The 13,146-nt window shown below is 40.6% G+C and overlaps 1 protein-coding gene across 1 annotated transcript in view; it reads left to right on the top strand.

Moving 5' to 3' along the window:
• Nucleotides 1-9,883, top strand: part of amph (amphiphysin) — a 47,942-nt gene extending 38,059 nt beyond the window's left edge. The window contains exons 20-26 of the mRNA XM_080439663.1: nt 598-657; nt 906-959; nt 1,724-1,777; nt 2,745-2,786; nt 4,339-4,494; nt 8,209-8,310; nt 9,659-9,883. Of these exons, the coding sequence (XP_080295789.1) occupies nt 598-657; nt 906-959; nt 1,724-1,777; nt 2,745-2,786; nt 4,339-4,494; nt 8,209-8,310; nt 9,659-9,763 (573 nt within the window). The 3' untranslated portion in view covers nt 9,764-9,883. The remainder of the gene's footprint in view (nt 1-597; nt 658-905; nt 960-1,723; nt 1,778-2,744; nt 2,787-4,338; nt 4,495-8,208; nt 8,311-9,658) is intronic.
• Nucleotides 9,884-13,146: the final 3,263 nt, after the last annotated feature.

Raw genomic sequence — 13,146 nt, forward strand, 5'->3', positions numbered from 1 at the left:
TCTAAGCTCTATATTGTGATAGTGATTGCTGTAAAGTGTTTGTTCAGTAACAGGGGTCTCCCCGCCTCTCCTCTTTAATAAACAGAAAATACATTTTCAGGTGGGTTTAAATGTTCAGCCAATCAGGAGAGAGTACCCATTTATCAGCTTCAATTTTATAGTGATCGAGTTCCAATTTAGTCTACTCATTTCTTTGTGTCGTCACTTCCAATTTAACTTGTCTAATCTATATTCTGTGCAAGTTCTCTCTGCTGATTGGATGAAATAGGTATCCCGACCTGAAAATGCAGTTTTGGTTTATTGAAGAGCAGTCGAGACATGGAGACTCCTGTTACTGAACCTGTTTACTGAACATACAAACACTCTGTATATCAATGAGTACTATCAGAATATAGATCTATTTAACACTTATTTTAATCCTAATCTGTTTGATATATTTTGTGAGTTATGCAACATAGGCCATTATATCCCATTAGATTAATTAATTAATGCTTGATTCAACCTTAGACGTAGTAAATATAACGCATTTTCATGTAATAATGGTTTTAATCACTACTTGAAGATGTGAGAAGTAAAATGGATGTTGTCTTTTCAAAGTCCACTGTCAGCTCTCCTGTGGATGAAACAGCGACTACACAAGGAGAAGAACAGAACCAGGTATATTATGGAGCAAACATGTTTTACGAATTTACTAGCTTTTATACTTTACATAAACATATTATAAAACAAGCATAAGACAAGTAGATGATAGCAGATGTACAAGCTCAGATTTACAAGCTTGTAGATCAGGCTATTTTAGGCTACAGAACCAACTGCTTCCACATTCTAACAAAATGACAAACAATACACACAATGCATTACATTGTGTGCCCATGTTAACTGACCCTGCTTCTCTCTGCATTTAGATGCCCCCTGCTGGACTTTTGGACACAACACCTCCAAGAGAAGATACTCCCTGGGTAAGTGTGTTTTAATGAATGACTAACATTTAAATATGTTTTAATGAATGACTAACATTGAAATATGTTTTAATGAATGACTAATATTTAAATATGTTTTAATCAATGACTAATATTTAAATGTTTTAATTAATGACTAATATTTAAATAGGTTTTAATGAATGACTAATATTTAAATAATGTTTTAATGAATGACTAACATTGAAATATGTTTTAACTAGAAAATGTGCTCCTCGGAGCACAGGTCTCCGCCAGTACTGTTCCTGATTAATCCTGTCTTACCTATTTATATTACATATTGTCACGTGTCACTTGACCAATGTTAGCTTGGCTGATGGAAGCTCACTTCAAAAAATATAAATGATTTTTTGAAGCACATTTGCTATTTATAGGTTTCTATGTCATCATGCATCTCGCTAGCCAATCAGAGCATTGGTGACAACAATATTGTCACGTGTCACGTGAAGCTTGACCAATGTCCGCTTGAGACGGGGGGACACACGGAAGGACAAGAACGAAAACATACTCTCCACCTCTGGCGGAGACAATGAATGAATAATATTTAAATAATTATGTTTAAATAAATCACTAACATTCAAACATCACGTTTTCATTAAGGTCAAACATTTAAACATCATTAGTCACTGATTAGACAGTCACTGTTTCAAATGTATATTTGATGATGAATATGATGATGATGATGATGATGATGATGATGATGATGATGATGATCTCATAATAGAGTGTTTTTTCATCATGTGTAGGAGACAGTTTCTGCTCCAGTGGAGAGACAAGTCAGCAATGCTGAGGAAACACCGGTAAATAAATGACTCCAATTGTCCATTTACAATGAATACAAGAACGCTCGCCCCAAAACACGCTCACCCCGGGTCTAATGCGGTGACCTCGGAACGGTTGCCACCAGGTATTCCTAAACGTAACCTCAGTAAAACTATGCCTAAACCTAACCTTATTCCTAAACGTAACCTCAGTAAAACTATGCCTAAACCTAACCTTATTCCTAAACGTAACCTCAGTAAAACTATGCCTAACCCTAACCTTATTCCTAAACGTAACCTCAGTAAACTATGCCTAACCCTAACCTTATTCCTAAACCTAACTTCAGTAAAACTATATCTAACCCTAACCTTATTCCTAAACGTAACCTCAGTAAAACAATGCCTAAACCTCACCTTAATCCTAAACGTAACCTTAGTAAAACTATGCCTAAACCTCACCTTAATCCTAAACGTAACCTTAGTAAAACTATGCCTAAACCTCACCTTAATCCTAAACGTAACCTTAGTAAAACTATGCCTAAACCTCACCTTAATCCTAAACGTAACCTTAGTAAAACTATGCCTAAACCTCACCTTAATCCTAAACGTAACCTTAGTAAAACTATGCCTAACCCTAACCTTATTCCTAACCTTGACCTCAGTAAAACAAATACAATAATACAAGAACCGCTAGGGGCGAGCGGTCCGCGAAAGAAAATGGGGGCGAGTGTGTTTTGGGGCGATCCTTACCTTTACAATCAGACATTTAGCATACGCTCTTATCCTTATTGCAGAACTCTAGTCAATAAACAATGTCAAATCCCATTGCATCACATCATCCAACCACTAACATATGTTATCTTATCTCCCCAAGCCTCATCCAACCACTAACATTCATAATATGATAGCCTTGTCATCCAACCACTAACACAGCGTTATGGCCGGTTCAGACTACACAAATTCAGTTAACATTCTAGTGTTTCTGATACGTCTTTGCCTGTTTCAGACTGTGGCAGACGACAGTCAGTCTCCAAAAGAAGAGATTCTGGTAAATAGATTTTTTCATGAATCAAAAACACTCCACCATTTATCATGAACTAAATTGAATCATGATCACATTACTACAATGTTTGAAACAGCTACAATATCAGTGTCTATATATTGATCTGAGTAGATCAGCAGTTTCGTGGCTGTATGTTCTTGTGATTTGATGATCAATTAATGTTTTGACCCTATAGGGATGGGGTGATTGATTGATTGATTGATTGATTGATTGATTGATTGATTGATTGATTGATTGATTGATTGAATACTTCATTAGTCAAAAAATTTAACAGCAAAGAGGTACAGTAAAACATTTAGTTACAGGCTGGTCATTTTCAATGGAGGCCAGTGACACCCGGCGTTTGTAGCCGCTACACAACCTGCAAAGCTACAGTACAAGTTGAGCTGGCTTCAACTGAAGCTACCAAATGTTGTTTAGCCATTTCCACTCACCTTCCAATTATTTCCGTCACGCGGTTCCATGTTCTTTTTAACCACAGTCTTTGTATTGTCCCTTGACGTCAAACGAGCGCGTTAAGACCTGAGGCCGATTCTACAAATGTCTTCTAAAATCAGTGATTCTCAAAAAAAAATTGTGCCAGGACCGAAACGTCCACTCTCTGTGTCACTTTATTTCACCATGTCACTTTTTGCACTTTTGTAAGTAAAGGACTATTTTTAAAATCTAATAGCCTCAGTTTTCATCTTTCAGTGTGCGAGCCTTTTTGTTGTTTATGGACGTTCATGCTGGCCTCCCGCACCTGTTTTCAGCCCTTAAAGGAGAATTTTGACAGTGTTCTGTCACTATGAACATCAGATCTCACAAAAAAAAAAAAAAAAAAAAGTTATTAAAATATGTGATCTAACCTAAGGCCTATCCGCGCACCTTTTAAGCTGTGGCGGACCAGGGGTGGAGTTATGACATTTTTCTACTGTACCATTCATCCTAAGATATCATAACATCATAGAAAAGGTAATAAAACTTTAGTCCAAAATTCTCCTTTAAGGTCCACACACCGGGGGCGATTTTTTCATGCGAATAATACGTTTTTTTTTAAAACCTTATAAAGTCAATGCAAGCTTCCACATCAGTTTCGCGGAGCGAAAAAGCGTCTTTTATTTATTCGGACCGAGTCCGAATTTTGCGCATATTCGCATAATCGCCGGTGTGTAGCCTATGCCTTGAGTTTAGAGCACACACTTCCCTACCTCTTTTTCACTTTTATGGATAAAATCTAAACTGACACAGGTGCGTTCCCGGTTTGAATGGGTTAACCCATTCAATCCGGGAACGGATCGTGAAAGGTTGTGCAAATCTTTGAATATATATATTTTTCAAAGCGAACATTTTTAACTCAAATCTTTGCTTCTGGGGGTCCCTGGAACAACATGATTTGAGAATGGGCGTCTATGCGCGTTATGAGCTTGTAGATATGCTATTTCTGAATAGCCAAAGTATAAGATAATGGTTAAAGTGGTTCAAATCTAAAATGACAGATGCGTTCCCGGTCTTAATGGGTTAATGGGTTGACATGTGTTTGGTTGCCGTCGTCTAGGAGCAGATGTCCATTCCGTCGGTGGTGATCGAGCCGGCCTCCAGCAACGAAGGAGACGACGACAGGGACAACGACATCGTCTCTCCCACCATCATCACCACCGCCATCAGCTCCTCTGGGGGAGCCTCCGGTCTGCCTGAAGGCTTCATGTACAAGGTCACCTGCTCCACTCTGTCGTTCATATACACTGATTTTATGATCATGTCGCTGTCCGGGCTGAAACCTCTTATCTCCGTATTTTAACCTCTTGTGTTTTTGAGTGGTGCCAGCCACTCCTACACTTGACCGTGTGCACTCGCACGCACGCATGCAAGCACGCACACACACGCACACACACACACACACACACACACACACACACACACACTTTAAGTACTTTAAGTACTTTTAAAGCAGTCTTAGGCTAGTAATAGCTCAATTAAATGAACTCGTCGAAGGCACCACTCACATTTTTTTGTTTGAGTAACACCTTTTCTTATTTAGACCAGAGGTTCTTCAACGTTTTCAGGCCAAGGACCCCCTTGCTGAGAGAGAGATGAAGCAGGGACCCCCACTACATATTGTGTAAAATTGTGTTGCAGAAAACACTTTTTCATAGATTTCATAGATAGCTGGATTCATGTTCATTTGTATTTTCAGATAGTTAACCTTTAAACCATCAATATTTAGTTAGCTCATTACTTGGTCTGCTCTTTTCCCCTCTACACTGACTCTCCGAAAATAGCCGATCCACAAGCTCACAACGCCTCGCAGCGCGAGGCGTTGTGAGCTTGTAGATCTGCTATGCTAATGTTCCCCACCACACAAAGATTTGGCGGACCCCCTGTAGTAACTCTGAGGACCCCCTAGGGGGTCCCGGACCCCCTGTTGAAGACCCCTGATTTAGACTGATGATTGAATACTTTATTAACAGCTGTCAAAGACAAGCACAGGAAAGTGCAGTTCAATACAAGGTCTGTTAAGGCGATTTTAAACCCAAGAAAGCACTATGGCTTGTTTCCATTGGGGTCCTTTGTACTCAATTCATCGAAACATTTAATGACAGACAAATATACACTACTATGCAAAAACATCATATATGTACAGTAAGGGGTTTGCTAGGCTTTGACTTTTTAGTTTTTGCAGCCAGTTCCTTATTGTAGCCACCTGTTAGTGCTCTCTTAGAGAGATTTTGAAGGAGAGTAAGGATTCACACTTTTGTATGACTGTCAGTAGGGCATTCCACATTTTGGTGGCATAGCAGTAGAACTAATTTAATCCCTAGCCAAATCTGGGTTGAACGTGATTAGTTCCTTCCCTCTGGTGTTGTGATTGTGTACGTCATTGACGTTTTTGAAGCAGTTTGACAGGTACATGGGTGTCTTTGTGGCGCCGAGTGCCGCGCTATGAGCTTGTAGATTTGCTATTTTTGAGAAATCGTGAAAGTTTGTGCAAATCTTTGAATACATTTTAACTCAAATCAAGCAAACATTTTAACTAAAATCTTTGCTTCTGGGGATAAAACAAATGTCTTCTAAATCCTACAATCCTACATGAAAAATGTATGTTTCTATATCAGTGGTTCTCAAACTTTTTCATTTAAAGGACCCCCAAAATGATATGTATTTGGCCAAAGTATTTTGTAATAGGGACCCCCAGAAGCAAAGATTTGAGTCAAAAATATTTCCCTTAAAAAATACATATTCAAATATTTGCACACATTTTCACGATTTAAAATAAATGCAGATTTACAAGCTCATAGCGCTGCACTTGGTGCCGCACTATGAGCTTGTATATCTGCTATCTTACTACTATATAATTGACAAAAGCTCCGAAGTGTGGCAGCGATTCGCAAGCACAGGATCACTCCACATGCCTCCAAGACCCGTCACAGACTTTTGATCAGAGCTATGGCTATGTTTTAGGCATCTTACCCCACCTCGATCAGTGATCGGACTCTCGGTTTGATTGATTCTCTGATTTGCCTATCAGACCCTCAGCCTGATCTGGCAGGTTGCTATAGCAACCAGATACAGGAAGTCTGACCTCTTTATCACATGACCGAGGTTGGGAGGTTGGGAGGATGTGACTAGAGGTTAGGGCCGCAAAGCAAAGCGGGGAAGGAGGAGAGGGGAGGAGAGGAGCCGAGAGGAGAGGAGAAGCCAGAGAGGCCGGACTTTGCATGACGTGTGTGCAGAGCTATAATTAGGCCAGGTCGCCGTCATCGTTCATAAATACATATCTCTTACAGATCGAAGACTATGATGAATTAGAGCGCTGCAATAGTGTCTTGACTTTGAGCCACGCAAATGCCAGGCAGGTAGAAAGAGAAGAATTGGAACAATATAAGGTTGGGGCCTAAATGTGAGGGCCACGAAGCATCTCCTCACACCAGGCTTTGGCGTTTTGGGTCTCTTGACCTGTATTTGTTAAACTAGATGTGAGGGCCGCAAAGCGGCCCTCAAATCTAGTTTTATTAATAGCCAAAGACATCTAAAATGACAGAGATGCGTTCCCGGATTGAATGGGTTAATGCAAAACAAACTAAATGTTTAATGTAATAAACAGATGAACGTTATTGTCAACATAGAACTGCAGTGACTACAGACCCACTGGGATCCCCTGACATACATATATTACTGTCATTGCATACACATTACATACATTAATACATTACTGTCAACACGGAACTGCAGTGACAGAGTAATCGCTACAGACCAACTGGGATTGTGAGGAGAGAGTTGGCTGTGAACTTACGCGTTGGTTGGTACACAGCCAGGTTCTGTCAACCGTTTAAGCTCTTTGTGTTCCGCTCAGTGTTTTAGTTCCTTCCTAGGGCGGTGGCTCCCAAACTGGGGGTCTGGACCCCTAGGGGGTCCCCAAATTATTTCGGGGTCCCCCCAGATGATTGGCTTAATGTGCAACATTGTTTTCTCACTCAACAGTTAACAAACCAACATACGGTACAAGTGTATCTGCACATTTCTAAAGTTATACAATGTAAGGACTTTTAAGACCTTTTTAATACCAAAGTGGTAGTGATGTGCGGGTCGGGTTTTTTCATGACCCGCCCCGCCCCGCCCCACCACGGAACCAAACCCGCCTCAACCCGCCCTGCGAACCCATATATAAATATATGGCTCAACCCGCCCACGACCCGCGGTGGGAAAAAATATATAATCATCATCATAATAGCTCAGATTTATATAGCGCTCTTTTAAGTACCCAAAGTCGCTTTAAATGTCTGCAGTAGCACAACATTGTCATGGGCTAAATAAACAAGCATGTTGTTCAAAAAAAATATATATATATTATTTTTTTGTGAGAGCGGCTGACCGGCTCACCCGCTGCCCGCATAATTGCCTCTGAAATCCTGACTCGACCACCCGCGCCGCGGGTTGACCCGCGGGTTACGGGTCGGCCTGCTCATCACTACAAAGTGGCCATATTGTCAAATATTACCTAAGAAAGAGGCAAACATTGTGAGGCTTGAGGCGTTGTGAGCTTGTAGATCTGCTATTTTCACAATGTTTATCTGTGGAACCGAGTCAAACTAAATGTAGCCTCGATCTCCAGGCTTTTATTGTTTAGTTTTGCTAAAAAAAATTACTAAATGTAATGCCTACAATTCCAAGTGCTTGTCAGGGTGGGGGGGTCCCCAGTTCAAATAGGATTATTTTGGAGGGTGGCGGCCTAGGAGGCTGTATCTGGGAAGGGATGTCACGTAATCAGGAGGTCACCGTTTCACCCCATGGATGGATGGATGGATGGATGGATGGATGGATGGATGGATGGATGGATGGATGGATGGATGGATGGATATGATCATAATCTGTACTGTATATTATGCTTACTTATTATGCTAACTCTAGTACCATGATTCCCCTCTAGGTGGAGACGATGCACGACTTTGAAGCTGCTAACTCTGATGAGTTGGACTTGAAGTCCGGCGATGTGGTTCTGGTCATCCCGACATTACTGCTAGAGGATCAGGTGAGAGCACGCTATACTCTGACCCACAACGCTCCAAAGCGCACGCTCATGCCCGATCCATACTTAGCTGTGTGCCGAAAATAGCTTGTTCTACAAGCTCACAACGCGTCACGTTGTGAGCTTGTAGACAGGGTTGCCAGATCTGCTTATTATAATTTCCCCGCAAGATTTTATTTGAAAATAGTCGATCTGCAAGCTCACAACGCGTCGCATCGCGACGCGTTGTGAGCTTGTAGATCTGCTATTTTCAAATAGCTGATGTATTATGTTAAAGTGCTCATGTGGCCCATAGTCGCTTCTTTTGGGCTGGTTTTCCTAGACCTGGTTGCTTGTTTCTCTCACAGAATCTGGCAACACTGCTTGTAGATCGGCTATGTTTGTAGCGCGACACCCACACGCAATCAAGGATAAAATGAAAATGAACAGAAATGTCTTTAGTTCTACTAGATCTCTTGTCCTCCCTAACATTTTAGTCCAGTTTTTTTGTTGTTGACATAATTGCCAGTACATTTAACTCATAGCTTTATAGTCAGCATAGTTTAGTTTTTATTTAGGGTGCGTTCGGAAAATTGCGCACCGGAGCGCACTCGCCTATTAGTTTGTATTGGCCAGTGCGCTCAGTGCTGTATTTCCAAACGCACCCTTGGTTTCTTGTTTAGTTTTCGTCAGTGAAGAAAGGCAGTCGGCGTCCATTTTTCGTCATAGTTTTAGTCGACGAAATTAACACTGACAGCGCAGAAGGGACTGAATGATGACGGAAGGCACTGGAGCAAACTCGGTAGATTAAATCCTTTTTCATTCACAGGGTGCAGGCTAATAACGTGTTAGCCTGCACCCTGTGAATAGAAAAGGATTTCATTGTCCGACTTTGCTCCAGGGCCTTCCTTCTTCTACACATACCAGTCCCGCTCCTGAGATGCACCGGACCAGCAGTGGTGTAAAGTAACTAAGTACATTCACTCAAGTACTGTACTTACATTCAATTTTAGGTATTTTTTACTTTACTGGTATTTACAATTTTCAATACTTTTGCTTCTACTCCAACGCGTTGCATCGCGACGCGTTTTGAGCTTGTAGATCTGCTATTTTCAAACATTTTAGTACCTTAACTTTTGGGACTTTAAGTATATTTTGATGCCAATACGTTTGTAGTTTTACTCAAGTAACATTTTGAACACAGGCCTTTTACTTGTAACAGAGTATTTTTATATTGTGGTATTGCTACTTTTACTTAAGTAAAATATCTGAGTACTTCTTCCACCACTGCGGACCAGCCCTGAATTTGTCTGGAACCCCTTTGTTCTTGACTGAATGATGACGCATGGCTTCCTTTTACTTTTGTTCCCAGGATGCTGGCTGGCTCACGGGGATGAAAGAAAGCGACTGGTCCACGCTGGGCTCGAGCGCCCAGAAAGGACTCTTCCCAGAGAACTTTACGCAACGCGTGGAGTAACAGCCGGGAGGGACTCCAAGAGGACATAACATAATATAACAACAGCAGGAAGAAAAGACCATAATGACATCATAACGACAATGACATCGACATAATGATATCATAATGTTCTCCAGTCAAGCCTAGTAGCCCGGCTGTCTGGCCAAAACACTAGTACCTTACTTCCAAAAAAAACAACTAAAAATACAACACAAGCATGATGTCCCCTCCTCTGGATTTAAAAAAAGAAAAAAAAAAGAAATCCTCTTCAAAACCAACGACTTAATCCATTAAGACCCGGAATGCATCTGTGTCATTTTCAGATTTCTTTGGCTATTAAAAAATAGCAGATCTACAAGCTCATAGAGTGCCGCACTATCAATTTGTGCAAATCTTTGAAAATATACTTTTTTTAAAGCGACATTTTTTTACTTAAAAAAAACTTCGGGGGGTTCCCTGGAACTACATATTTTGAGATGGGGGTCTGTGGCCAAATACGTATTCTTTTGGGGGTCCTTGACATGGAAAAATATAGTATGTTGCTATATCACTGATATAACAACACACTGTTAGGATTTAGAAACAATTTTTTGATATGTATCTGGCCGTGGACCCCCATCTCAAAATGTTTTGTTCCAGGGACCCCCCCCCCCCCAGAAACAAAGATTTGAGTTAAAAATGTTTGCTTTAACAACATGCATATTCAAAGATTTGCACCCATTTTCAGGATTTTTCAAAAACAGCAGATCTACAAGCTCACACTCGGTGCCGCGCTATGAGCTTGTATATCTGCTATTTTTGAATAGCCAAAGAAATCTAAAAACGACACGGATGCGTTCCCGGGTTTTGAATGGGTTATTGTGTGATTTTATGTGGGAGAAGGATGGCGCGTTTAGTCCCGCCGTTTGTTATCAAACGCGGGACATATTCCGTCCGTATCCTCTCTGCACCAAGTGTTATTGTATTGGAGAGTTGATCAGAATCTGTAGTGCTGTGAATCTATTTAGCATTCTGAGTGTTCCATGACGACTTTTTCAGTGTTTCCTTTCAGAACATTTCGGCCGTGGTTTCTTAACCACGGTTACCTTTGCATCATCGTTGACGTTGTAGTGTAATAATGGCTGAATGTGTGTTGACTGTGTGCGGTCATTTCCTTTCGGCGTAGAGGTGGTGTTGACATTGTTCATTAAGCCAGTGGTTCTCAGCCTGTGGGTCGGGGGTCCCCATAAGATTTTTTTGGGGTGGGGGGGTCCCCAGATGACAGTGAAGTGACAATGTAAGGACCTTTAAGACCTTTTTAAAACCTCAAAAAAGAAGAAAAAGAAAGAAAAAAAAGAGCATTACTGCATCAAAAGTGATCAACAAATTATACTATAAAAACTGGTCAAACATTGGCTATAAAGGGGCCACAATTGTGAAAATAGACGATCTACAAGCTCACAACGCGAGGCGTTGTGAGCTTGCAGATCTGCTATTTTTACAATATTTTTCTGTGGAGCCGAGTCCAACTAAATGTAATGCCTCAACTCCAACATTCCAAGTTCTTGTCAGGGTGGGGGTCCCCAGTTCAAATATGATTATTTTGGGGGGTCGCGGCCTGAAAAAGGTTGAGAACCACTGCATTAAACAATAATATTTGCTGTGCTTTTGCCAAAAGATAACTGGCATTCGTGTCAGCGACGGGATGATCATTCTATAGGGTTCCGGCATGAATTTGTTTTTGTTTTTTTAAATGAAAAGAAATCCTTAATGAAAGTGACATTCTAGAGCTGACCAGATACAGATATTGCAAAACCGGAAATAATTTAAATGAAAATCAAGCTGAGAAAAAAGTGTGTCTTCCCTGGGGCACAAAACAAAATATTATATAATATCCTTATGAAGTATATCTCCATTTAAATATATCAAAGTTACCAACCAGCAAATATATATGAAGATGTTTATTTGTGAATGAAACTTATGTGTTCTGATGATGAAATTGATTCAACTTTATATTTTTAAAGTTCTGATCACAGGGAAGAAATCAGATATGCAATCTATGTTCGACTGTGTGGTATCAAAACTAAATGTCACCTCCTGTGTTGGTGCAGTAAAGCCCTCACTGTCATGTACACACCCATGACTGTTTATCTAAAGGTGAATAAAGATAGTTCATACAGTACAACTTGTCCTTTCTTAGTTCTAAATAGCTTTCTTTGTACCCCCTATTGTTAACGCTATATTTATTTAGCATTTTTCAGCACAGTAGACAGAAGAAAACATCATTTCGTTTTTGTTTTTTCCCCCATATGCCCCCTCCCCCCATTACTGGTTAATGTCCAAGCAGACAAAGCTAAATGAATAGCCTAAGTAAATATACAAATACAAAGTAAAAATAAAAAACTGAAGATAAATAACTGAATAAATACAGTAACAAATTGATATTGACAACAGATACCCATAAGCATGTGTACCTGCGAGCACACATCAAGTATGCTTAAATTTTGAAAAATAAATAAATAATAGTAATAATAATAATAAACAGATCCCCCCTTCTCTCTCTCTCTCTTTTAATTTGTATTACAACGCCTAATTGCAGCCAGTTGCCGCAGCATCTCCCTTGTAGGTCTAAATAGCTTTCATGTTAGATTGTTAAGATTTAAGTGTGCCGTGCAAGACTACACATTTGCTCTTTTATTCCCCCGACCCCCTATATCGGACATGATTCATCTCACACTTTAAAGCCAAAGTTGTCTTTGTATCAGGGAATGTGTTTTTAATTATGTTTATGTCATACTTTTAAAACAACCAGAAGTGCTCGATTGTTGCCATGACACATGACAGACATTGCTTGGTTTTATGTTCAAGAATCGGGTTTGCGCAGTGGTAAAAGTCCCTGACAGAGGTTGTGGGTTCAAATCCACTGTGGTGCATTCGGCTTTGTCGGGTTTCTATATGTGAACACAATAGGCTGTATGCAAAGCAGCCATATTGGAAGGAAATTGGGCCTCTTCCTTACTTCCTTCACAGGTGTTACCAATGATACTAATGAAGGCTCTGTTCTATTCTGGACAGGGTGCTGATATTGTGCATGTTGGCTCACTAGAAACACTCCATGTTGGTTCCCAAATAGCCCCTTACAGTGGGTGTGTAACTCTGAGAGTGTACAAATGGAACCAGCACAGTGGTTCTCAAACACAATGGTTCTCAAACCCCCATAACTCTGAGAGTGTACAAATGGAACCAAATGGACATTTGGTTCCATTTGTACACTCTCAGAGTTACACACCCGTAAGGGGCCATTTGGAACTAGCCTGGGACCAGACGAATCTGCCAGTGCAAAAACAAAATTGCCCTCAGAGATTTGGGTCTGGCCCCGCTCCGTTGTGAATCCATTTCCTGCTCCAGAAGTCTGGGGTAACCAA

The sequence above is a fragment of the Gymnoscopelus braueri genome, assembly GCF_963280865.1.
Source record: "Gymnoscopelus braueri genome assembly, chromosome: 10".
In the NCBI taxonomy this organism is placed as follows: domain Eukaryota; kingdom Metazoa; phylum Chordata; class Actinopteri; order Myctophiformes; family Myctophidae; genus Gymnoscopelus; species Gymnoscopelus braueri.